Source organism: Hyla sarda, chromosome 5 (assembly GCF_029499605.1).
Source record: "Hyla sarda isolate aHylSar1 chromosome 5, aHylSar1.hap1, whole genome shotgun sequence".
In the NCBI taxonomy this organism is placed as follows: Eukaryota; Metazoa; Chordata; class Amphibia; order Anura; family Hylidae; genus Hyla; species Hyla sarda.
The window spans coordinates 184078762-184102154 of NC_079193.1; the positions used below are offsets into that span (position 1 = coordinate 184078762).

A 23393-nucleotide genomic window follows, 5' to 3' on the forward strand; every position below is an offset into this window, starting at 1 on the left:
TACCGCTTCTTCAGTGGCTCCCCTCAAGGGATAGATCTCCGGTTCTCTCTCCTATTCTCTCACAATCACTAGCTTTATGGCACAGATTTTGCAAGCGCTACCCTCTGCAGTCAGCTCACACCCCAGCTGCTCCAGTTTTCCATAATCCTAAATTTCCTCCTGGCATGGTATCCTCTGCGTTCTCCTGGTGGTCCAATAAAGGTCTTCTTCGCATAGGTGACTTCATTGACAGGTTTGGCTTTAGATCACTCTCATTTCCGCACATTTTATGGCCTAGCAGACTCTGAGATGTATTGCTATCGCCAAATTTCCCATTTTTTAGTTTGAAAAGCCTTGCGGTAGATGTCACTTGTACCCGTTATGAATCAGTTTGCATCAGTTCCTCAGAGGTTTGTCTCTACTATTTATAATGTTTTCCTTGGGTCCTCGACTAAGCTCCCATATAGCCTAGGAGTCTGATCTCGGCGGATCAAATTGAAAAATTGGGCCCATAAGGCTGCCACAACTTCTAATTAAGCGGGCTGGATGGTATTGCTTATATAGATAGTACCTTGTGTCCCCACAAGAATAACTAAGATGTATCCCTCAGACTCCCCCTATGTGTCAGCAGACAGGTACAGACAGTGGCGGGATCAGCGGTAAGGAAGCGACGGTGGCTGTGAAGGTAGCAGTAAGATCGCCGTAAAGTGATCTTTACTGCTGCCTTCTAGTGGTTGCCAAACTACAACTCCCAGCATGCCCAGACAGACAAAGGCTGTCTGGGCATGCTGGGAGTTGTAGTTTTGCAACATCTGTAGGGCCTCAGTTTGGAGACCACTATACAGTGGTGCCCAAGCTCTAGCCCTCCAGATGTTGCAAAACTACAACTCTCAGCATGCCCAGACAGTCCAGACATGCTGGGAGCTGTAGTTCTGTAAGATCTGTCCCTTCAAATGTTGCAGAACTACAACTCCCAGCATGCCTGGACAGTCTGGGCATGCTTGGAGTTGAAGTTTTGCAACATCTGGAGGGCTACAGTTTGGACATCACTGCACAGTGGTCTCCAAACTGTAGCCCTCCAGATGTTGCAAAACTACAACTCCCAACATGTCCTTCGGCTGTCTGGGCATGCTGGGAGTTGTAGTTTTGCAACAGCTGGAGGTACACTGGTTGGGAAACACGGAGTTAAGTAACAATCTCTGTGTTTTGCAACCAGTGTGGCTCCAACTGTTGCATAACTACAACCCCCAGCATGCACGGACAGCCAAAGGGCATGCTAGGAGTGTTAGTAGTATTCCTCCAGCTGTTGCATAACTAAAATTCCCAGCATGCCCTTCAGTTTTCACTGCATGCTGAGAGTTGTAACTTTTGCAACGGCTTAAGGCACACTGGTTGCAAAGTTTGATACCTAACTCAGTGTTTTGCAACCAGTGTGCCTCCAGCTGTGGCAAACTACAACTCCAAGCATGCACTGATAGACCGTACATGCTGGGAGTTGTAGTCTTGCAACAGCTGGAGGGACACTGGTTGGAAAATACGGAGTTAGGTAACAGAACCTAACTGAAGGTTTTCCAACCAGTGTGCCCCAAGCTGTTGCAAAGATACAACTCCCAGCATGCACGGTCTGTCAGTACATGCTGGGAGTTGTAGTTTTGAAACAGCTGGAGGTTTGCCCCCCCCATGTGAATGAACAAGTTGGAGTTGGAGTTGGAGCTGTGGCAAATTTTTCGCCACAGCGCAAACTCCTGGCGGGAAACTCACTGTAAACCTCCACTTGTGTGAATGTACCCTAAAAACACCACTTTAACACATAATAAAGGGTAAAACACTACATATACACCCCCTTACACTGCCCCTTACACTGTATTGTATGGCAGTGTTTCCAAAACTGAGCCTCCAGCTGTTGCAAAACAACAACTCCCAGCATTTCCGGACAGCCACTGACTGTTGAGGCATGCTTGGAGTTTAGCAACAGCTGGAGGCACCCTGTTTGGGAATCACTGGCATAAAATACCCCTATGTCCACCCATATGCAATCCCTAATATAGTCCTCAAATGCGCAATGCGCTTTCTCTTTTCGGAGCCCTGTCGTATTTCAAGGAAACAGTTTAGGGCCACATATGGGGTATTTCCGTACTTGGGAGAAATTGCACTACACATTTTGTGGGGCTTTTGCTCCTTTTACACATTATAAAAAAGGAAAAGTTGGGGGCTACACCAGCCTGTTAGTGTAAAAAAATATTTTTTTTTACACTAACATGCTGGTGTTGCCCCATACTTTTTATTTTCGCAAGCGGTAAAAGGAAAAAAAGACCCCCAAAATTTGTAACACAATTTCTCCTGAGTACGGAAATACCCCATATGTGGGCGTAAAATGCTCTGTGGATGCAAGGCTCAGGAGTGAGAGCACACTATGTACATTTGAGGTCTAAGTTGGTGATTTGCACAGGGGTGACTGATTTTACAGCGGTTCTTGGATAAAAGCAAAAGAATAAATACCCACATGTGACCCCATTTTGGAAACTACACCCCTCATGGAATTTAACAAGGGGTATAGTGAACTTTAACACCCCACAGGTGTTTCACAAATTTTCATAAAAGTTGGATGGGAAAATGAAAAAAAAAAAAAAATTCACTAAAATCCTGGTGTTACCCTAAATTTTTCATTTTCACAAAGAAAAATAGGAAAAAAGCCCCCCAAAATATGTAAACCCATTTCTTCTGAGTATATAAGCACCCCATATGTAGATGTACAGTGCTCTGTGGGCGAACTACAATGCTCAGAAGAGAAGGAGCGCCATTGGAATTTTGAAGAGAAAATGTGTCCGGAATTGAAGGCCACGTGTGTTTACAAAGCCCCCATAGTGCCAGAACAATGGACCCCTCCCACATGTGACCCCATTTTGGAAACTACACCCCTCACGTAATGTAATAAGGGGTACAGTGAGCATTTACGCCCCACAGGTGTTTGACAGATTTTTGGAACAATGGTCCGTGAAAATGAAAAATTTAATTTTTCCTTTGCTCAGCCCACTGTTCCAAAGATCTGTCAAACGCCAGTGGAGTGTAAATACTCACTGCACCCCTTATTAAATTCTGTGAGGGGTGTAGTTTCCAAATTGTGGTCACATGTGGAGGGGTCCACTGTTCTGGCACCACAGGGAGCTTTGTAAACGCACATGGCCCCTGACTTCCATTCCAAACAAATTCTCTTTCCAAAAGCTCAATGGCGCTCCTCCTCTTCTGAGCATTGTAGTTTGCCCAAAGAGCACTTGACGTCCACACATGGGGTATTTCCCTACTCAGAAGAAATGGGGTTACAAATTTTGGGGTCATTTTCTCCTATTGCCCCTTGTCAAATACCTGTGGGGTGTTAAGGCTCACTGTGCCCCTTGTTACGTTCCTTGAGGGGTATAGATTCCAAAATAGTATGCCATGTATTTTTTTTTTTTTTTGCTGTTCTGGGGCTTCCTTAATGAGACACGCCCCCCAAAAACCATTTCATCAAAATTTGCTTTCCAAAAGCCAAATGTGACTCCTCTTCTGAGCATTGTAGTTCGCCCACAGAGCATTTTACGTCTTAACATGGGGTATTTCCATACTCAGAAGAGATGGGGTTAAAATTTTTGGGGAGCATTTTCACCCATTACCAAATGGTAAATTTGGGGAAAAAAACCATTTTTTTCATTTACACATCCGACTTTAATGAAAAGTCGTCAAACACCTGTGGGGTGTTAAGGCTCACTGGACCCCTTGTTACATGCTTTGAGGGGTGTGGTTTCCAAAATGGTATGCCATGTGTTTTTTTTTTCTGCTGTTCTGGCACCATAGGGGCTTCCTAAATGTGACATGCCCCCAAAAACCATTTCTGAAAAACTCACTCTCCAAAATACCATTGTCGCTCCCTCCCTTTTGAGCCCTCTACTGCGCCTGCTGAACACTTGACATACACATATGAGGTATTTCCTTACTCGAGAGAAAAATTGGGTTACACATTTTGAGAGGCTTTTTCTCCTTTTACTCATAAAAATTCAAAAACTGGGTCTACAAGAACATATGAGTGTAAAAAATGAAGATTTTGTATTTTCTCCTTCATTTTGCTGCTATTCCTGTGATACACCTAAAGGGTTAACACTTTCTGAATGTCATTTTGAATACCGTATTTATCGGGGTATACCACGCACCGCCTTATAACACGCACCCTCATTTTACCAAGGATATTTGGGTAAAAAAGTTTTTTACCCAAATATCCATGGTAAAATGAGGGTGCGTGTGTGCGCGTGTATACCCCGATATACCCCCAGGAAAGGCAGGGGGAGAGAGGCCGTTGCTGCCCGCTTCTCTCCCCCTGCCTTTCCTGGGGTCTAGAGCCCTGCTGCCGGCCCTTCTCTCCCCCTGGCTATCGGCGCCGCTGCCCGTTCTGTCCCCCTGACTATCGGTGCCGGCGCCTCATTGCCGGCGCCGATAGCCAGGGGTAGAGAAGCGGCGCCGACAGCCAGGGGGAGAGAAGGGGCAGCGGCACCCATTGCCGGCGCCGCTGCCCCGTTGCCTCCCCCCATCCCCGGTGGCATAATTACCTGGGTCGGGTCAACGCTGCTGCAGGCCTCCGGCGTGCGTCCCCTGCGTCGTTGCTATGCGCTGCACGGCGCGGCGCATGACGTCAGTGCGCCGCGCCGTGCATAGCAACGACGCAGGGGACGCACGCCGGAGGCCTGCAGCAGCGCGGACCCGACCCAGGTAATTATGCCACGTCGTTACGTGCAGAGCGAACTCGCTCTGTGCTGTAATGATAGCGCGGTTCCAGCAGCGGGACCGCGGCGATCTGACATCTTATCCCCTATCCTTTGGATAGGGGATAAGATGTCTAGGGGCGGAGTACCCCTTTAAGCGTTAATAACAGAAAATGTCTATTTTAACAAATATCTTGTATTTTACATATATTGGTATCTGCATCATTTATTTATTTTTTATTAAATTTTTTTTATATAGAAAAAACACCATCCTGAATTAGTGGTGAATCAACTACATTTTTCTAAAAGATCTGAATATACACAACAATTAAAATTGATTGCATCACAAGTAGAAAAAATGCATGGGAGAAAACGTATATTGCAAGATGCAACTGAGATTAATGAAGGCAAGGCTGGTCCAAATCCAGCTAAAGTTCCTAAAATGTCCTCAACGGTGAGTGGTTTAACCAGCAGCAATGTAAAATGTTTAACAATACTATTCTGCAGAATCCTAGCTGAAATAAAATATTCAGGCATGTTTATAGATTAGTCTATTTGAATTTATTTTCTTAAAATGTTGTAACTTTGAGTTAAATTAACCCCTAAATTTAAGGGATCCTCCTTCTGGTCCTTCTTGCAGATTGTGTATTGCAGCAGCCTGGCAGAGACAAAAGTCAAGAAATGCAGGTGGTACCTCAGCTTAGTACAGTGTATAGCGGAGTTCAGAGAGCAGGGGTGTGTGTGCTGCCTCAGCCAATCACAGCCTATCTCACACTAAACTGCTATGTGATGTGTGTAGCACAGTGAGGGAGGAAGTTCTCCCCTGTATGGCTTCAGATTATGTCATGCCTGCTGGGGAATGCCCCTTCTCAGTCTGTGAATCTGACTGAGACTGAGCAGAAGATACAGAGCAATATCAAATGATAAAGAAATGTATAAAGATAATGACAGGTACTCTTTAACAGTAAGTGGTCTAACCAGGGCTGTGCAGTCTATAAGCTAGACTTCCAGTGTTTTTCAATACTCTGATTCTGGTTCCTCCATGAAGGGCTTATATTTACTATGGCTCCATATTGTACCATTTTGTCTTTTTATTTATAGAAAGACTTTCACCCTCTGTTTTTTGTTCCTTATTCTCTTTGTTCTAATCCATTCTACGTTAGATTTTGCCATGTATATCTATGTAAAGAAATTAATCTTTTTTTCTATTATGTTGTACCCAATTGAATTTATAGTTTTATTAGTACTTCAATATTTTATTTTTATTAAATTGCTCATGCTGAATATAAAAAATGCATTTTGCATATTTATTTCTAGGTCTTTCCTCCACCAAAAGGTATGTATATTTCTCTATTTATGTTATGTCTGCAAAATATAAATATGACTCTTTAACCTAAACAAGCAAAATATTCACTAGTTTATTTGTGTAAAAATGTGTATATTTGGATTAAAGTTTTAACAATAGGATTGGTGAGTATATGGCACCTGTGCAATAGTGATCAAGGGCAATTGGAGAAGGGATACTATAATAAAAATAACTGTCCTAATGTGGATTCATGTAGAAATGTATCTATTTAAGAAGCAGTTTAAAAAAGGAAGAGTAAGATTGCGGGGTATATTGTTTGGCTATGGAATTAGCACAGTAAATTTTATATAGAGAACAGACAAATTAGTACCATTTCTGATAAAGAAACATGTAGGATGTAGTTTGTTTTAGTAGAGCCACTGTACTGCCAAAATCTCACTAGATACCGACCACTTACGCTAGGCTTCTGTTCTTGTGGGGATGTCGTTGGTAGAGGCATTTTTAACACACCTCCCATAGACCTGCACAAACATCCTGAAAGTAGAGTGTCTGAAATAGAACTGGACTTGAGTCTCCAAACTTACTGACCGTGTAGCTACTGAAGTGTAGCTATCTGCAATTGTTAATGTAAACTTTATAACACTATGGAGGAAATATAGCAATGGTTAAAGTCAGTGTTGTGGTGCCAAAAAGTCACACATTTCTCACACACCTATTTTGCAAAAAAATGTGCACCTATTTGGGGGTGGGGAGGGGAATTTATCATTGAATGTAGACTATTTTTTGCTCTTAAATTGTCTCTGTATTTGTCACACTTACATTTTTGGGACTTTTTTTTTAGACTATTTTCTCATGCTTGTGTAGATATGTCAGAATCAAGTGTTTTTCCTAAGTGGTCATGAATTTATCAATTGCCCTCAACTTGTCTCAAAGGTTCAGAGGAGAAACCATATAAAGTAGTGCACTGAAGTGTTATTTCCCAAAAATTTGCACCATACTACTTGCAGCATATTTATTACATCATTCAACTGTTTAATACATTTGTGCACATACACATTGCCACCACACAAATTAAAGGTGTTGAAAAATCAATCACCTACACCACCCTTTATAAAGTTACTACTCTTGATAAGTTGTAGCGGAAATCTATGCCAGGTCCTAATTGGCATAGATTTCACTCTGAGGTGCACAGACTGCCACATGTGCAACTTTTTGAGAAGCCCTTTAATAAATTAGTAGCTGAGTTTTGTACCACAGATCTGCCCATTTATCTTTCAAAGAAACATCTCTGAATGAAAAATGGAGGCAGCTTGGTGTGTTGATATGTATCCTAGTTGTGTATACAACTAAGATACATATCAACTCACCTAAACTGCTTCTGCTATCTAAGAAGGCTGGTAACAGAAAAGGCTGGTTGCATAAAATAAAGAGCCGGGTTGGGTGTGAACGGCAATGTGACTCAGCCTAATACTTTCTGATATTACTGCATAAACCTATGCTCCTCTAATTTAGATGATTCTCTCTCTGGTATTGAGACTGGTTGCAGAATGGATCAGTAAGGCTTGTATGCTGATGATTTGATACTTTATCTTTCCAAAATGATAAATTCCCTCCATAGAGATATTGGGGAGAATTTATCAAAAGTGGTGTAGGTGTATTCCTTTTTATCTGTGTACGTGCACCAAATTTATTGAATGATGCAGGGCATGTGATGAATATATAACTTACTCCACCTAACAGTACACCACTTTGTATGGTTCCTCCTTTGCGACATTTTAACCTGTGCGCCAAAATGGAGATTTGTGCGATAAATTGCTATTATAAATTTTTGAGCATTAGAAAAAGTTAACCAGACAATGGCTTAGCTACAAACCTTAACAACACAAAAAACAGTAAAACCAATGATAAATTCCCACATTACCTCATTAATACTTTTGGGAAGGATTTTCGGGTTAAAGGGGTTATCCAGGGAAAATCATATTTTTTCTTTAATTAGCTCAGAATGCTGCCATAAAAAAACACAAGCAAACAAACCGTAAACCCGAACATACCTTCTGCCTCTCCAATGGTGACTACGGTATTGCTGTTCCTGTCTTCTGACATGGATAAAGGAGGCATGATGGCTGTGGTCACCGGTCATATGGCAAGTAGCGCTGTCTCCTCCATGCAACAGATGACTGGGGTGCCACGTCTGAGATCGCGGGGGTTCCCAACGACTGTTCCCTCGCAATCAGACATCTTGTTTTATATCCTTTGGAAGGGGATAAGATGTCTAGGGACAGAGTACCCCTTTAATAAAGGGCTCTGTGCCTGCCATGTCGACTTTACTAATACAGCCTGCTTTAGGCAGTCTGTACTAGCAGAGCACCGTTTTCACTGATGCAGTGCACTAGCATTGATCAGTGTAATAAATATGATTGCTCATGAAAGTCCCCTAGGGGAACTAAAAAATAGTATATTAAAAATACAAATCACTCACATTTCCCATTTGATCAATAAAAACAGAAATTTAAACAAAAAATTCTAGCTCTTAGAAGGTAAGTTACAAATGTGCCAGAAATTGCTGTCTGGGAAGGGGTAAATGAGACACGTGAGCACTTTTTATTGTAATTCTCTTTGTACTGTTTACAATGTGTTTCTGAAAACTGTTAGTTCACTGATCATATGGCGTTGTTGTACATTAAAGAGTAGCTCCCACCATCCTTTTTTTTTCTCCCTGCCTATTGCCCATCTATCCCTAACCCCTTCCCTGCCTTTAAATTTTTTTATTACTATTTTAGAAAAATGTATTTTTGTCTGCCTGGTAGTGTGCTCACTTACCAGGCAGACTTCCGCCCTTAGGTCACCTATACAGGGTGCCTCCAGCTGTTTCACCACTACAACTCCAAGCCTGCCCTGACATCTATTGGCTGTCAGGGCATGCTGGGAGTTATAGTGGTGAAACAACTGGAAGCACCCTGTGGTGAAAACAATAAATTTGTTATGGCCGCGGCGCTACCACCCGCTGAAAGCAATACATTTTGTTATTGCCATGGCGCTATGTAACCCCCCCTCCCCCTCTGCGCTAAATGCAATAAATTTGTTATTGCCACGGCGCTAAAATCACCCCACCCAAAACAGACATACCCAACTGCTGTGCTGAGTCCTTCCTGAGGCAGCAGCAGTGGTGTATGCCGGGAGGCGGGGCCGGCGTGTGAGGCCAGGGAGCCAATGCGCTCTCAGTGCTTGCTCCCGCCCCTAGTAGCCAGTTTTCAAACGTAAATTACACCATATTAATAAAAAAATAAAAATAAATAATGAAACTATATTAGAGATGTTGTAGTACATAAATGCTACAACATATCAAAAAAAAAAAAAAGTTGGTGACAGTGCCCATTTAACCCCTTAAGGACTCAGCCCATTTTGGCCTTAAGGACTCAGACAATTTAATTTTTACGTTTTCATTTTTTCCTCCTCGCCTTCTAAAAATCATAACTCTTTTATATTTCCATCCACAGACTAGTATGAGGGCTTGTTTTTTGCGCGACCAGTTGTCCTTTGTAATGACATCACTCATTATATCATAACATGTATGGCGCAACCAAAAAACACTATTTTTGTGGGGAAATTAAAACGAAAAACGCAATTTTGCTAATTTTGGAAGGTTTTGTTTTCACGCCGTACAATTTCTGGTAAAAATGACATGTGTTCTTTATTCTGAGGGTCAATACGATTAAAATGATACCCATTATTATATACTTTTATATTATTGTTGCGCTTAAAAAAAATCACAAACTTTTTAACCAAATTAGTACATTTATAATCCCTTTATTTTGATGACCTATAACTTTTTTATTTTTCCGTATAAGCGGCGGTATGGGGGCTCATTTTTTGCGCCATGATCTGTACTTTTTTTTGATACCACATTTGCATATAAAAAACTTTTAATACATTTTTTTATAATTTTTTTTTAAATAAAATGTATTAAAAAAGTAGGAATTTTGGACTTTTTAAATTTTTTTTCGTTCACGCCGTTCACCGTACGGGATCATTAACATTTTATTTTAATAGTTCGGACATTTACGCACGCGGCGATACCAAATATGTCTATAAAAAATGTTTTTTACGCTTTTTGGGGGTAAAATAGGAAAAAACGGACGTTTTACTTTTTTATTGGGGGAGGGGATTTTTCACTTTTTTTTTTACTTTTACTTTTACATTTTTTGACATTTTTTTTTACACTTGAATAGTCCCCATAGGGGACTATTCATAGCAATGCCATGATTGCTAATACTGATCTGTTCTATGTATAGGACATAGAACAGATCAGTATTATCGGTCATCTCCTGCTCTGGTCTGCTCGATCACAGACCAGAGCAGGAGATGCCGGGAGCCGCACGGAGGAAGGTGAGGGGACCTCCGTGCGGCGTTATGAATGATCGGATCCCCGCAGCAGCGCTGCGGGCGATCCGATCGTTCATTTTAATCGCGAACTGCCGCAGATGCCGGGATCTGTATTGATCCCGGCACCTGAGGGGTTAATGGCCATTGCCGGCGGGTCCCTGGCTGCGATCAGCAGCCGGGATCAGCCGCGCATGACACGGGCATCGCTCCGATGCCCGCGGTTATGCTTAGGACGTAAATGTACGTCCTGGTGCGTTAAGTACCACCTCACCAGGACGTACATTTACGTCCTGCGTCCTTAAGGGGTTAAAGCGTAACTGTCTGATCCAACAAAAAAATCTTTTTTTTAAATATTTCACTCAGTACCTAATCCTGACCATGTACATTTTTATGTGTCTAGCACCTTTATTTATTTTTTTATTACACTTTTAATTTAGCTCACTAGTCTGAATTCCTCTCAAAGGGTGGGGGCGTGGCCTCACTGTGCAGGTCTCCGCCCCCTCCCTCAGTATGCTGTCTGCTCACATCTCCCCTAGCATTAGCAAAACTACAACTCCCAGCTTGTCCTCACTGACAGTAGCAGTTGTTTGACTGGCTTTTTCAGTATGAAATACAGAAAATTTTCTAATGAAAGCAATTGTAAAACCTATTGGTTTAGCATTCTTTACAACATATCAAAAGTTTTTGTATCTGAGAGTGCCCATTTAACTTTTGTCATCACATTTTATTAATGTATCGTACAAATTCTGTTTTGACCTAACAGGTGTATCTCAAATTTCCCCAGAAAACAAAAGGTATGCAATATATTCATATAGTATTTTCTCTGTAGTTATTATGTGAATTTCATAGACTGTGTTAGACCTGTACCTCAAAATATATTAACATTGGTTAATTTTCGTTTACCCATGTTGGTCCTCTACATATGCTTTAATTGTTTCAGAGGCTCATTTATTGATAGTTTCTGTGGTTTACAGTGGAGCACTTATGTAATATTTAAGATTTACTTTAGAAAAATGATTCATACACATTTTAGTGTGTGTATATACTGTGGGGCATTAGCCCTGTAGAGACAAACCTCAGAACTCCAACTCCCATTCCATTACCTCCCAGCTTCAGCTTGCAGACCGATTCAAACCTTTAAGGTCTAGTAACAATCTGCCTTGAGCACCTGTGCTAATTTTGGGCCACACTGAATACCTGGAGTGGCAAGAAAGTGAATGAAAGGCCCCACTACCAATTTTCCTTTCATTTACTAAAACTCCAGGCCAGAAAATGGACTTTATCAAAGGCTCCTCCAGCAGCTGTGTTCTGCTATGGGTTTCAATCTTTTCTGGAATTCCCATATCTCACCCAGGTTTCCCTGGATGAAATATGTGCTTCCTAAAACTTAGTAGATACATATGACAGGTACCTTTGGGAAAAATGCCAATCCCTGGCTACCATTCTATTTTATGACCAGGTAATCCCCTGTGGCACTATAAACCTGTGCCATTCTTTATTCTACTGACAAACTAAGGAGGTAGCTGAGACTTTCTCTTATTTCATGTTTATTGAATTTGTTATTACAGTTCACTAACTTATTACTACTTCTTCACAGTGTTATGGAAAATAATATGGTAAATACAGAGGTAAGTAATACATATTAATATATGAATGTGTTAATTTTCTTCCTCCATTAGTATTTGATGTCCAGTTAGTTTCCTGACTTTGAACGAAATTTGCCTTTAACCCCTTCAGGACCAGGCCAATTTAGACTTTTCAAATCTGACCTGTCCCACTTTTTGTTGTGATAATTTTGGGTCACGTTAAACAATCAAAGTGATTCTGAGATTTGTTTTTTCGTGACATATTGTACTTGATGTTAGTGGTAAATATTGGTCCATACATTCTGCACTTTTGTCTGAAAAACCACACATGTAATCTGACTTTTTCTCTATTGTGGATATCTGTGTTTTACCCACAGGCCACTTATTACACAGGGTCTGTTAGTGTTAAAGGAGTACTCCAGTGCAGTAAAACTTATCCCCTATCCAAAGGGGAATAAGTTTTAGATTGTGGGGATCCAGCTGCTAAGAACCCCCATGATCTCCTGAGCACCCCAGCAGTTCCCAGTAAGGGGCATATCGACCTCCTCATGAAGCAGCAGCGGACATGCCTCCTTCATGTTTCTCTATGGGAGAGCTGGAGATACAGCGTTTGGGAATCTCCGGCTCTCTCATAGAGATACATGGAGGGGGCGTGTCGGCCGCCGCTTCGTGCCGGGGTCGACAAACTCCCTTTCTGGGTACTACCGGGGTGCCGTACAGAAGATCACGGGGGGATCCCATCGGTCGGATCCCCCGTGATCCAAAACAAAGGATAGGGGATAAGTTTTACTGCCCTGGAGTATTTCTTTATTGTGTTTACTAAAGGAGCCACTCCCTTTTTAAAACACCTAGATACCATTGCTGCTTTGCTTCTAAGGGGTTAAACAGCCTACAATTTAGTTGTCTCTTATCCCAATCAGTGCAACATGGTCTCATATGGTATATCTGACACAAAAGTGTTGTGCCATTTTTTGCATTATAATAGTAGGAAGTAGAAACTTTACATGATGTACTATTACAACTCTGATTAGTAAGGAGTTAAATATTTAAATTATAAGATGAATTAAAAGTAATCTTAAAACCTATATATATTTTTTTTCTTGTATAGAAATTAAACCAACTGAAGGACTTTACAACAAATAATGACTTTTTGAATTACTTGGTAAGCTTTATGTTTTCAGTCTGCACATGAGCTGCTCTGCCTGCTCCAACTTTTAGGGGAGCCATGCATCCAGCCTAGTGGGTCACCATTGAACTGGATGACTTTAATGTACATACTTTTATAATGTAGAGTAGAATTACACTTGACCTTTTGATTACTCTAAAGAAACACTTAAAGGGGGTTGTCTGATGCCACAATTTTGTTATGTACTGGCGAGCTGAGAGAAAAAAATAAATGAAATTCACTTGCTCTGATCCCCCACTGCGTTTGTCCTGGAGGTCCCCAGTTCTGGCTGAACAAGACTTTCTGCTTCCATTTCGACGTACCTTGAGTCTTTGTTTAGTCAGTCACTAGTTGTAGCAGGGATCTGCCTAGGCCAGTTATTGGCTGAGCTAATGCTTTCTGCATCTTGAAACAAAAGCAGAATGTTCCAATCAGCCAGGACCATGGACCGTTGGGACGGACATGATGGGGGGGATTTGGTGGAAGATGAGGGTCATTCATTTTTAATTTTAATTTTTCTAGCCAAATCTTGAACACCACAGTTATGTGGTGATGAAGAGGCCCTCAATATAAGGTGTTAATTTGTTTTCATATTTTTTCTATATTTGTTTTTTATTTTATTTTATTTTTTTAAGCGAAGCTTCCAAATAAAAAATGACGGTGATGCCTCATTTGTCCAACAAATCACTAAGAATTGCACTAAAGCACTGTTGACGTTTCGTGAAGAGCAAGCTAAAACTCAGGTATTTACCTTCTTTTTGTACAGTGATAAGTTTAATAGGCTTCAGTTTAGTGGGTTTTTATTAATGTAATAGTGAAATTTGAAACCACATAAAATACAATAGACAGTTCAGATCTCATGTACTCATGTTTGGCTGGATGATGTAGCCAATAAGCATGGGTGAACCTAATTATTATTATTATTATTATTTTTTTTTTTTAAAGGTAACCACAAAAGCAAAGGTGCATTGTAAGTAATAAATTATATGTTTGCAGTCTTAAAGGAAAACTGTCGCCCACACTGAACCCAATACACTGGGTTATAGTGTGGATGACCAGGAGTCCAAGGAGGAGGAGTAACTTACAAAACTTAAGTTTTGTCCAGTTGTTCATGTCATATGGCCTTCAGAAGTTCTGTTGCTGAATTTAGTTTTTCTCTATCTGCTCCATTGGGGGACACAGACCATGGGTATATGCTGCTGTCTCTAGGAGGCTTGACACTATGGCAACAGAAAAGTCTGCTCCTCCCAGCAGGGTATACCCGCCTCCAGGCAACTGATCTAATCAGTTTTAGCTTAGTGTCTTAAGGAGGTAGACGCTGGTCTGGGTTCTCCCCAGACCAGGTCTCACATTTTTTTTTTTCTAGGTTAGGGATGTTTAGATTTTTTTTATTCCTTTTTCTTTTCCGTTTTCAGGTGGGGACTAAGGAACATAGCGTTCACTGTTTCCCCATTATCAATTGAGGGGGCACAGGCATCGTGGATGTACTGTCAACCCCCTCTGGCCAACGGTCAGCGCCTGGGATTGTACCTCATAGGTCCGGGTCCCCCTACTTCCCTGCTCGTCTCGCTGTTGCATCCTGGCATGATGCAGGTGGCAAAAGCTGACTGAAGACTTCATTAGGTAAGTTCTTCAGACTGAGGTGAGTATTTTTTTTCCCCCTTTTTCCTCCAGGTAGCGGACTCTCAGCCTCTGGAGACCCCCAGGTTTGGCCCACTCTTGGTGCACTGCCCTGGACTTGGGGGCCTGGCTTGAGGCACTTTGTTCCCTCCTCTTATGGGGTCTCTTTATTAATGCAGATGGGGGACAATAGCAGTGGTGCGGAAGAAACTTAAAATCTGTGAGGGAGAGCTCTTTCACTGTAATGCATAGCAGCGCGGATTCAGCCGACTTTCTCCGGACGCGTATCTCGTCCTCCATAGTTTCTCTGTCGGCAGCGTGAGGCTGCCAGCGGTGTGCTCGCCCGCTCCCTTCCCCTGTCATACGCATATGCGCTCGGGGCTGGGAGCGGGCGCCATTATCCGTCCGCATGTACTTCGGCCGCGGGCACTGTCAGGACTTAGCTCCGCCCACCCGCAGCTAGTGGAAATCCTTCTAAGGGCGCGAATTAGCCTCCTATCACCGCTATGCGCGCGCAGGTTTTTTTTTCAGGGCCAATCAGTGGTGCCCTTGTTTTACATGGCCCCCTCCTTCATTGGTCCCACAATTTCAGCCCCTCCCCTATCTCTCTCTCCACAGCAGCTGCCCTGTTGGGGACACAGACTTTGGGTGAGACTGTTTAATTTTACTATGTCCGAACCCAGACTGGTTCCTCCCTCTAACCAGTTAACTGGGACCCTAGTCGCCTATTATACCTGCAAGGGCTGTAACACAAAAATGTCTGGTTCTGCTGAACCCACTTGTTCCGCCTGCACCACTGCTCCCCCAGACCCCTCTGTTATTTCTAATCAGGATGCCTTTCCAGACCCTGTGGGTTCGGCTATCCTCCAGTCTGGGTATCCTCCCTCTCCCAGTCTATCTCCGACTTGGCTTAGGTCTCCCATTCTGTGGTGACTGCCTTGGAGCCTAGGGGGTCCTCCCTACACCAGAGGGACGCGCTCTCCTTCTCCCTATGCTAACCGCTCTCGCAAAGCGCAATAGGGGAGTGTCATCTGACTCATCTCCTGAGTCTTCTAGCAGGCAGGGGCGCTCCCCTCACAGGCATCGCCCCGCTGCCCCTGCTTGCCGCAAGCGTCGTTCCCCAGGGGACGCTCCCCTGGTCGCCGCTCTGGCTCTCCAGAACCGCGTACCAGGTCAGTCTCTCCCTCCTCCAGGGCTGCCTCCGCTCATTCCCACTCACCTGGAAAACTTGTTGATGAGGCTTCTGATTCGGCCTCTGACTCAGAGGACCGCACAGATATGTCTGACGCGGTGGACTCATTGGTTTCGGCCATAAGGGACACCTTCCACCTAGAGGACCCAGGAACTTCGGACGTGGCTCCAGAAGTTTCCTTTCATTGTGCCCGACCGGCACCCAGGATCTTCAGCTCTCATGCTGAATTTGACGCCTTGCTGGAATCCGCCTGGAGGCACCCTGACAAGAAGTTTCAGGAAACGAAGAAGGTCCATGCGCAATATCCCTTCGCAAAGGACCTTATTGCTCAGTGGACTTCCTCCCCAACTGTGGATCCACCAGTCTCCCGCCTCTCGAAGGCGACTACCCTGCTTTTGGCTGATGCGGCTGCCTTTAAGGATCCAGCGGACAAGAAGGTGGAGACCTTGGCAAAATGTGCCTTTGAAGCAGCAGGTTCCTGGAGATTTTCTGTGTACTGCTTCCATGCAGTCGGCCCGCTGTGCTGCCTTTGCCATGGGCAACCTAGTAGCCCTCCGTCGCTCCATGTGGCTTAAAGCCTGGAACGCGGATGACGCCTCCAAGAAGTCTCTTACTGAACTTCCCTTTGCACGATCTCTGCTTTTTGGCAAGAGCCTAGATGAGATTATCTCAGAGGCGACAGGCGGGAAGAGTTGCTTGTTACCTCAGAATAAGGCTTTCACTACTTCCCGTAGGAAGTCCTCCTCTTTCCGGTCCTTTCGGACTTTTGGTCCCAATAAAGGGTCTAGGCAGGCACCAACGCGGGACAAAAAGGCTCCCTCCTTCCAGGCACGCCCCTCCTGGAAATTGGATAACCGTAGCGGCCGTTTTGCAGCCAAATCGGGCACCCGCAAACCTACCTCAGCCTGAAGGGACGCCCCCACCCGCGTATTTTTCTCGGGTGGGAGGTCGTCTCTTGCTCTTCCGAGAGGCCTGGGCCACGCACATTCAGGAATCCTGGGTAAGGAACGTGGTATCCAACGGATACAGGATCGAATTTGCCTCCCTTCCAAGGGATCGCTTTTTTGTTTCCCGGGCCCCCCGGTCCCCCTTGCTAGCAAAAGCGTTTCGGGGGGCACTCCAGTCCCTTCTCCAGGGAGTAATTGTCCCGGTTCCCCCCAGGGAAAGTTTTCAAGGTTTTTACTCCAACCTCTTAATAGTCCCCAAGAAAGTCGGTTCTGTGCGCCCAATCTTGGATTTCAAGCGTCTCAACCAACATCTTCTGCTCCGCCATTTCCGAATGGAGTCCCTCCGTTCGGTGGTCGCGTCTATGGATTAAGGGGAGTTTCTTTCTTTGGTGGATGCCTACCTCCACATTCCAATATTCCCCGGTCATCAGCGGTACCTCCGCTTTGCAGTTCCGGAGGGTCATTTTCAATTTGTGGCTCTCCCCTTCAGTCTGGCCACTGCTCCTCGGGTCTTTACCAAGGTCCTAGCACCTGTGATAGCCCTGTTACGGGCGAGAGGAGTCTCGTTGATCCCTTACTTGGACGACCTCCTCATCCAGGGCCCAGAATCTGGAGAGTGTGGGTCTCACCCTCCAGGCCTTGTCTCGTTTCGGTTGGCTGGTCAATCAAGAAGTCCACCCTCTCCCCTACCCAGTCACTGGTTTTCCTGGGGCTCCAGTTTGACATGGCCTCTGGCCGAATTCGACTTCCGCCGGACAAGCGCCTGACTCTCTCTTGTCAGGAGTCCGGTCACTTCTGAAGCCTGTCCCAGTCTCCATCCGCCTTTGCATGGAAGTCCTAGGTCGGATGGTGGCAGCCATGGAGGCCGTGCCCTTTGCCCAGTTTCATTGCCGCCCTCTTCAGCTGGCGATTCTCTCCGGGTGGGACAGGTCTCCTGTGTCTCTCGACCGAAAGATCGTTCTCTCTCGACGGTCTTGTCAGTCCCTTCTCTGGTGGCTCTGCTCCCCCCCTGCTTCTTCAGGGATGCTCCTTCCTGCCCCTCCACTGGCAGGTTGTCACGACGGATGCCAGTCTGTCGGGCTGGGAAGGTGCTTTCAGGGACCGGACGGTTCAGGGTCTCTGGTCCCCCCGAGAAGCCCTTCTCCCCATCAACATATTGGAACTGAGGGCAATCTATCTTTATCTGCTGTATTGGGAGTTACTTCTTCAGGGCCACCCTGTTTGTGTCCAGTCTTACAACTCCACTGCTGTGGCGTACATCAATAGCCAGGGCGGCACTCGCAGCTCAGCGGCGATGGCCGAGGTGACCAAGATTCTCCTCTGGGCGCAACTCCTTTTGGCCATCTCAGCAATTTACATTCCGGGAGTACTCAACTGGGAAGCGGATTTTCTCAGCCAGTCCTCGGCTGATGCCGGCAAGTGGTCCCTGCATCCGAAGGTGTTTGCAGAGATCTGCAACCTATGAGGCACTCCAGGACCTCTTCGCGTCCCGCCACAACCACAAAGTTCCTCTTTTTGTGTCAAAGTCCCGGGACCCATTGGCTCTAGCCGTGGATGCCCTGGTGATCCCTAGGTTGGGCTTTGCCCTACCCTATCTGTTCCCTCCCCTTCCTCTACTTCCCAGGGTCCTGAGGAAACTCAAAGCGGAGGGCGTTCCCTCCATTGTCGTGGCTCCAGACTGGCCCCGGAGTGCGTGGGACACCAACGTGGTCAGGCTTCTGGATGACGTACCACTGCGCCTACCCCCTCGTCCGGACCTCTTATCTCAGGGTCCCCTGTGCCACCCCAATTTACTGTCTCTGCATTTGAAGGTGTGGTGGTTGAGAACACGGTTCTAAGGGCCCGCAGTTTCTCTTCCCAAGTAATTCGCACCATGCTCAGGGCTCGCAAGCCCTCCTCTGTGAAAATTTACCACCGTACCTGGCGGCCTTATTTTCGTTGGTGTGAGGCTCAGGCTTTTTCTCCTGTCACATTTTCCTTTCCCCGTCTTCTCTCCTTTTTGCAGTTGGGGCTGGAACAAGGGTTGGCTCTCAGCTCCCTTAAGGGTCAAGTTTTGTCCCTTTCTGTTCTCTTTCAACATCCTCTGGCGTCCAATTCTCATGTCCGGACCTTTCTTCAGGGAGTGGCACATGCTGCTCCTCCTTATCGGTCCCCTTCTCCCCCTTGGGACTTAAATCTGGTCCTAGGTGCCCTACAGGGTTCTCCCTTTGAACCTCTCGGGGACATCCCTCTTCGCCTCCTTAATGGAAGGTGGCATTCCTCATTGCCATTACCTCTATTAGGAGAGTGTCTGAGCTGGCGGCTCTCTCCTGCCGTTCTCCTTTTCTGGTTGTGCACCAGGACAAAGTTGTTTTCCGTCCAGGTCCGTCCTTTTTGCCTAAGGTCGTTTCGGCTTTTCATCTTAATGAGGACATCGTTCTCCCGTCCTTTTGTCCTGCTCCTTCTCACCCCAGGGAGTTTTTGCTCCACAAACTTGATGTAGTGAGGGCTGTTCGGACCTATCTCTGTCACTTCTTCCTTTCGGCAGTGTGACTCCTTTTTTGTTCTTACGGAAGGTCGTCTTAAAGGACAGCCTTCTTCCATAGCCACCATTTTTCGGTGGATCCGCTCTGCTATTTTGGAAGCTTACCGCTGCAAGGGGAGGATCCCACCCTTCAGGGTTTCGGCTCATTCCATCCATTCTGTTGGGGCATCCTGGGCCCTCCGCAACAGGGCTTCGGCCTCGCAGGTCTGTAAAGCTGCCACCTGGTCGTCTTTGCACACTTTCACAAAGTTCTACCGTGTTCATACTTGTGGTCGTGGCTCGAAAAGGCAGAGAGTGGCTTACCTATGGAATAAGCATGTGAATTGATAGAAAAGGGGAGGGTTGGATGGGTGACGCAAACCATACATATGCCCCTACCTGTGGGATAGGGGAGGTTTTATACCCCACACCACTCCCACAAATGTAGCCAATTAGGCTAATTACTTGTGGTCGTGGCTCGAAAAGGCCGAGAGAGGCTTACCTATGGAATAAGCATGTGTGACAGTACTTACCAACCTGAGACTTGAATCCTTGATAGACCTAGAAAGTAGATGATGAACAGAAGCGGATGAAGTGTGCCCAAATACCGCGAGCGTGGGTACGCCTATAGAGGGCAAAGAGTCAGAAGTAGGGTGCAACACTATTTTATTGAAGTCACAAAGCTAACACTTTAAATACGTTTGTCATCTCAGTTGATGGGTCAGGTACATATCGTTCAAAGCAGCTTGAGTTCCAGCGGCCTAGTTTCTTAATGACGTGTGCTGGCGCTTATGTTTTGAGGCTGCCGAGGCCGCTCCGATTCTGAAGGAGTGCCCTGTGATGCCAGTAGGGTCGTGGCCCAGAATCACAATTAGTGAGCGGACATGTTTCAAGAACTGTGAGGAAGACAGATTTCCGACCATTGATCGGGAGAAGTGGACTGTCTGCCACGTGTCCAGACAGCATGTGGACAAGGTCTGTGAGAGTGGAGACAGGGCACCATTGGTGTGCAGTGGGGAAGTAGCGTATGGAGGCCCCCCACCTGGAGGTTTTGGAAGTGGGTAGGGTGAGCGTAAAACCTGGTCCGTTTGGTGAGAGTTGGCTCAGGGTTGGACCAGGTGACCTGGGACCATGACGTGTGAACTCCCCTGGTCTAAGGAACCCGTAGAAAGCTAAGTGAATGGCGGCTTTGATGACGGTGCTGAGGTGATAGCCGAAGGGGTGCCTGTCTAGTAGAGAAGACATGGCTCAAAAAAGATCCCCAGTGACCGGTGCGCGAGAAAGGGTAGTAGGGTGAGAGAGAACAGAGATGCCTTTAAGTGCTGCTTTGATAGGCCGAGCGGAAAGTAGTGAAGGAGTGTTGGGGTGCGCAAGTGATCTATGGTGTTGTAGCCCTGCTAAGTGCAGTTTGATGGAGTTGTGAGATAGATGCAGTGTAGAGTGGCAAAATCCAACAAAAGCTAGAGAAGAGTGCATGGAAATTTTGTGGCTGGAAGTCCTTGATTGTGCATGAAAGAAGTGAAAGACGCATAGGCGTCGTCGTAGGCTCGAGTAGTGCTGGGTGCTAGTGACCCTCTGATCAGGTCGTTGGCAATGGTGATGTAGTTGGCTAATCCATCTGAAGGCTCTGGAGTGGAGGAACCGGAACTCCGGCCTGATCTGCATCTGGCTGGACCTGGAAAATTACATTCATTTTAGCCCTGGATAAGGCATCTGCCGCCAGATTCTTGCTACCCTCAATATGTTCAAAAATGAAATGAAAATTGTGATGAAGTGAAAGCAAAACAAACCACCTGACAAAACGCATGATTTGGGGGGATCTGGAACGACCCTTGTTGAGGATCTCTACGGTGGCAGCATTATCGCACAGGAACCGAACAGTGGTGTTGGTCCACGAGTGCCCCCAAACAGCTGCGGCAGCAACCATTGGGTAGGTTTCAAATAAGGCTGACGTTTCTCTGAAGTTGGGGATAAGTAAGATGTCTGCAGGCCAGGGGCCTGCCAGCCAGTGGGTTCCGTGTATGGCTGCGAAACCGATTGTTGAGGCGTCAGAAACTACTGTGGGGGATTCTTCAGTTGCCGAGGGCACGAAGAAAGAGACCCCGTTCCAATTAACCAAGAAGTGGTCCCACATAAAGGAGGTCTGCCATGGCCTTGTTATCTAACTGTATGGTGTGCCTCTGACCCGAGACTGAGGGAAGTAGATCCAACAGTCTGGATATGAAAGATCTGCCCTGAGGAATGATCCTCATGGCAAAAGTCATCATACCCAAGAGACTCTGTAGCTCGACCCTGGATACTGTGCGGCATCTGGACAGCTTGTGGATCAGTTCGCGGGTTCTGGCCAGTTTCTCCTGAGGAAGTCTGGCTTGCATGTTCGTGCCTAAGAAAGTAAGCTTGCGTGGCAGGGCCCTCAGTCTTGTGTGGAGAGACTGGGACTCCGAGTTCTGAAAATAGAGTCTGTAGAGCACCGAGGTTGCTCGGGGTGCAGTCTGGATGTTCTAGTAATAAGAAATCATCCAGATAATGAATTGTGTGCTGGCAATTGGAGATGTTCTGTAGCACCCAATGTAGTGCAGTGGCTAGTTGATCAAAGAGCCATGGACTGCTCTTTGCCCCAACGTGAGCTTAATTGCAAAATAGTATTTGTTCTGCCATTTGACTCCGTGCCATTGCCAGAGGTCTTGCTTTATGGGGAGTAGCTTGAAGGCGTCCGTGATGTCTGCCTTTGACAGCCATGTGTTTCTGCCCAAGTGTAAGATTACCTGGATCGCTTGGTCGATTGAAGAGTATTTCATGAAAAATTCATCAGAAGGGATTAGGGCATTGATGCTGCAGGGGTTGTGACCCCGCCTCTCCCCCCCCTCCCCCCCCCCCCCCCCCGCCTGTGCGCTCGAGGAGTGGAGCCGCCGGGAGGACAGGGGAGCCCCTAGAGATAGAGAAAAGGAGCCGATAGAGAAAAGGAGATTTTTATGCTTACCGTAAAATCTCTTTCTCGGAGGATCCATTGGGGGACACAGCTCCCACCCTTCTTTCTGGTGTTCCGGTTTCAGTTATCTGGGTGAGTTCGGTTCATTTTCTCCTGGTTTCTCAGACAGTTCCTGTTTTTTTCTCTACACCTGTCGGTCTTCTCCCTTTGCTCTGGGACTAAAACTGATTAGCTCAGTTGCGGATATACCCTGCTAGGAAGTGCCAACTTTTCTGTTGCCATAGTGTTAAGCCTCCTAGAGACAGCAGCATATACCTATGGTCTGTGTCCCCTAATGGATCCTTCGAGAAAGAGATTTTACGTTGAGCATAAAAATCTCCTTTTCTCTATCGGCTCCATTGGGGGACACAGACCATGGGTGTATGCTGCTGTCACTAGGAGGCTCGACACTATGGCAACAAGAGAAGTCGGCTCCTCCCAGCAGGGTATACCCGCCCACAGGCACCTGAGGTAATGAGTTTTAGCTTAGTGTCTTAAGGAGGTGAACATGGTCTGGAGTTCTCCAGACCAGGTCTCATGTTTTATTATTTTCCTAGTTAAGGATGTGTTAGTTTTTTATTCCTTTTTCTTTCATGTTTTCAGATGGGGATTCAGGAACTGCGGCTCACTGTCTCCCCATTGGGATTGAGGGGGCACAGACATAGCGTATATGGGCTGTCAACCCATCTCGCCAACGGTCAGCGCCTGGGGTTGTACCTCATGGGTCCAGGTCCCCATTTCCCTGCTCGCCTCGCTCGCACATGGTAGCTCGGCGTGATGCAGGTGACAGACAACTGACTGAAGACCTCTATAGAAGACTTCATTAGGTAAGTTCTTCTTACTGAGGTGAGTATATTCCCTTTCTCCCTTAGGTAACAGTCTTGCAACCTCTGGAGACCCTCACTTTTTGCCCACTTTTTCTCAGGGGCTGGCCTGGACAGGGTTTTTTTCGATATTTATTGCCGGGGTGAGCAGGAGCATTTTTGGACTGGAGCACAGCTTTATTCATACTTC

The 23393-nt window shown here is 45.7% G+C and overlaps 1 protein-coding gene across 8 annotated transcripts in view; it reads left to right on the forward strand.

The window, feature by feature from the left end:
- Nucleotides 1-23393, forward strand: part of LOC130273677 (uncharacterized) — a 79159-nt gene that overhangs the window by 38386 nt on the left and 17380 nt on the right. For 7 of the 8 annotated variants that reach the window (XR_008844083.1, XM_056520876.1, XM_056520875.1 and 4 more), the window contains 6 exons: nt 4969-5163; nt 6027-6045; nt 11162-11192; nt 11996-12026; nt 13093-13146; nt 13785-13892. Coding sequence is in view for 7 of the 8 variants with exons in the window: in XM_056520876.1 (XP_056376851.1) it covers nt 4969-5163; nt 6027-6045; nt 11162-11192; nt 11996-12026; nt 13093-13146; nt 13785-13892 (438 nt within the window). In the remaining variant the exon portion in view is untranslated. The remainder of the gene's footprint in view (nt 1-4968; nt 5164-6026; nt 6046-11161; nt 11193-11995; nt 12027-13092; nt 13147-13784; nt 13893-23393) is intronic. The other variant, XM_056520878.1, reaches the window with a different exon arrangement.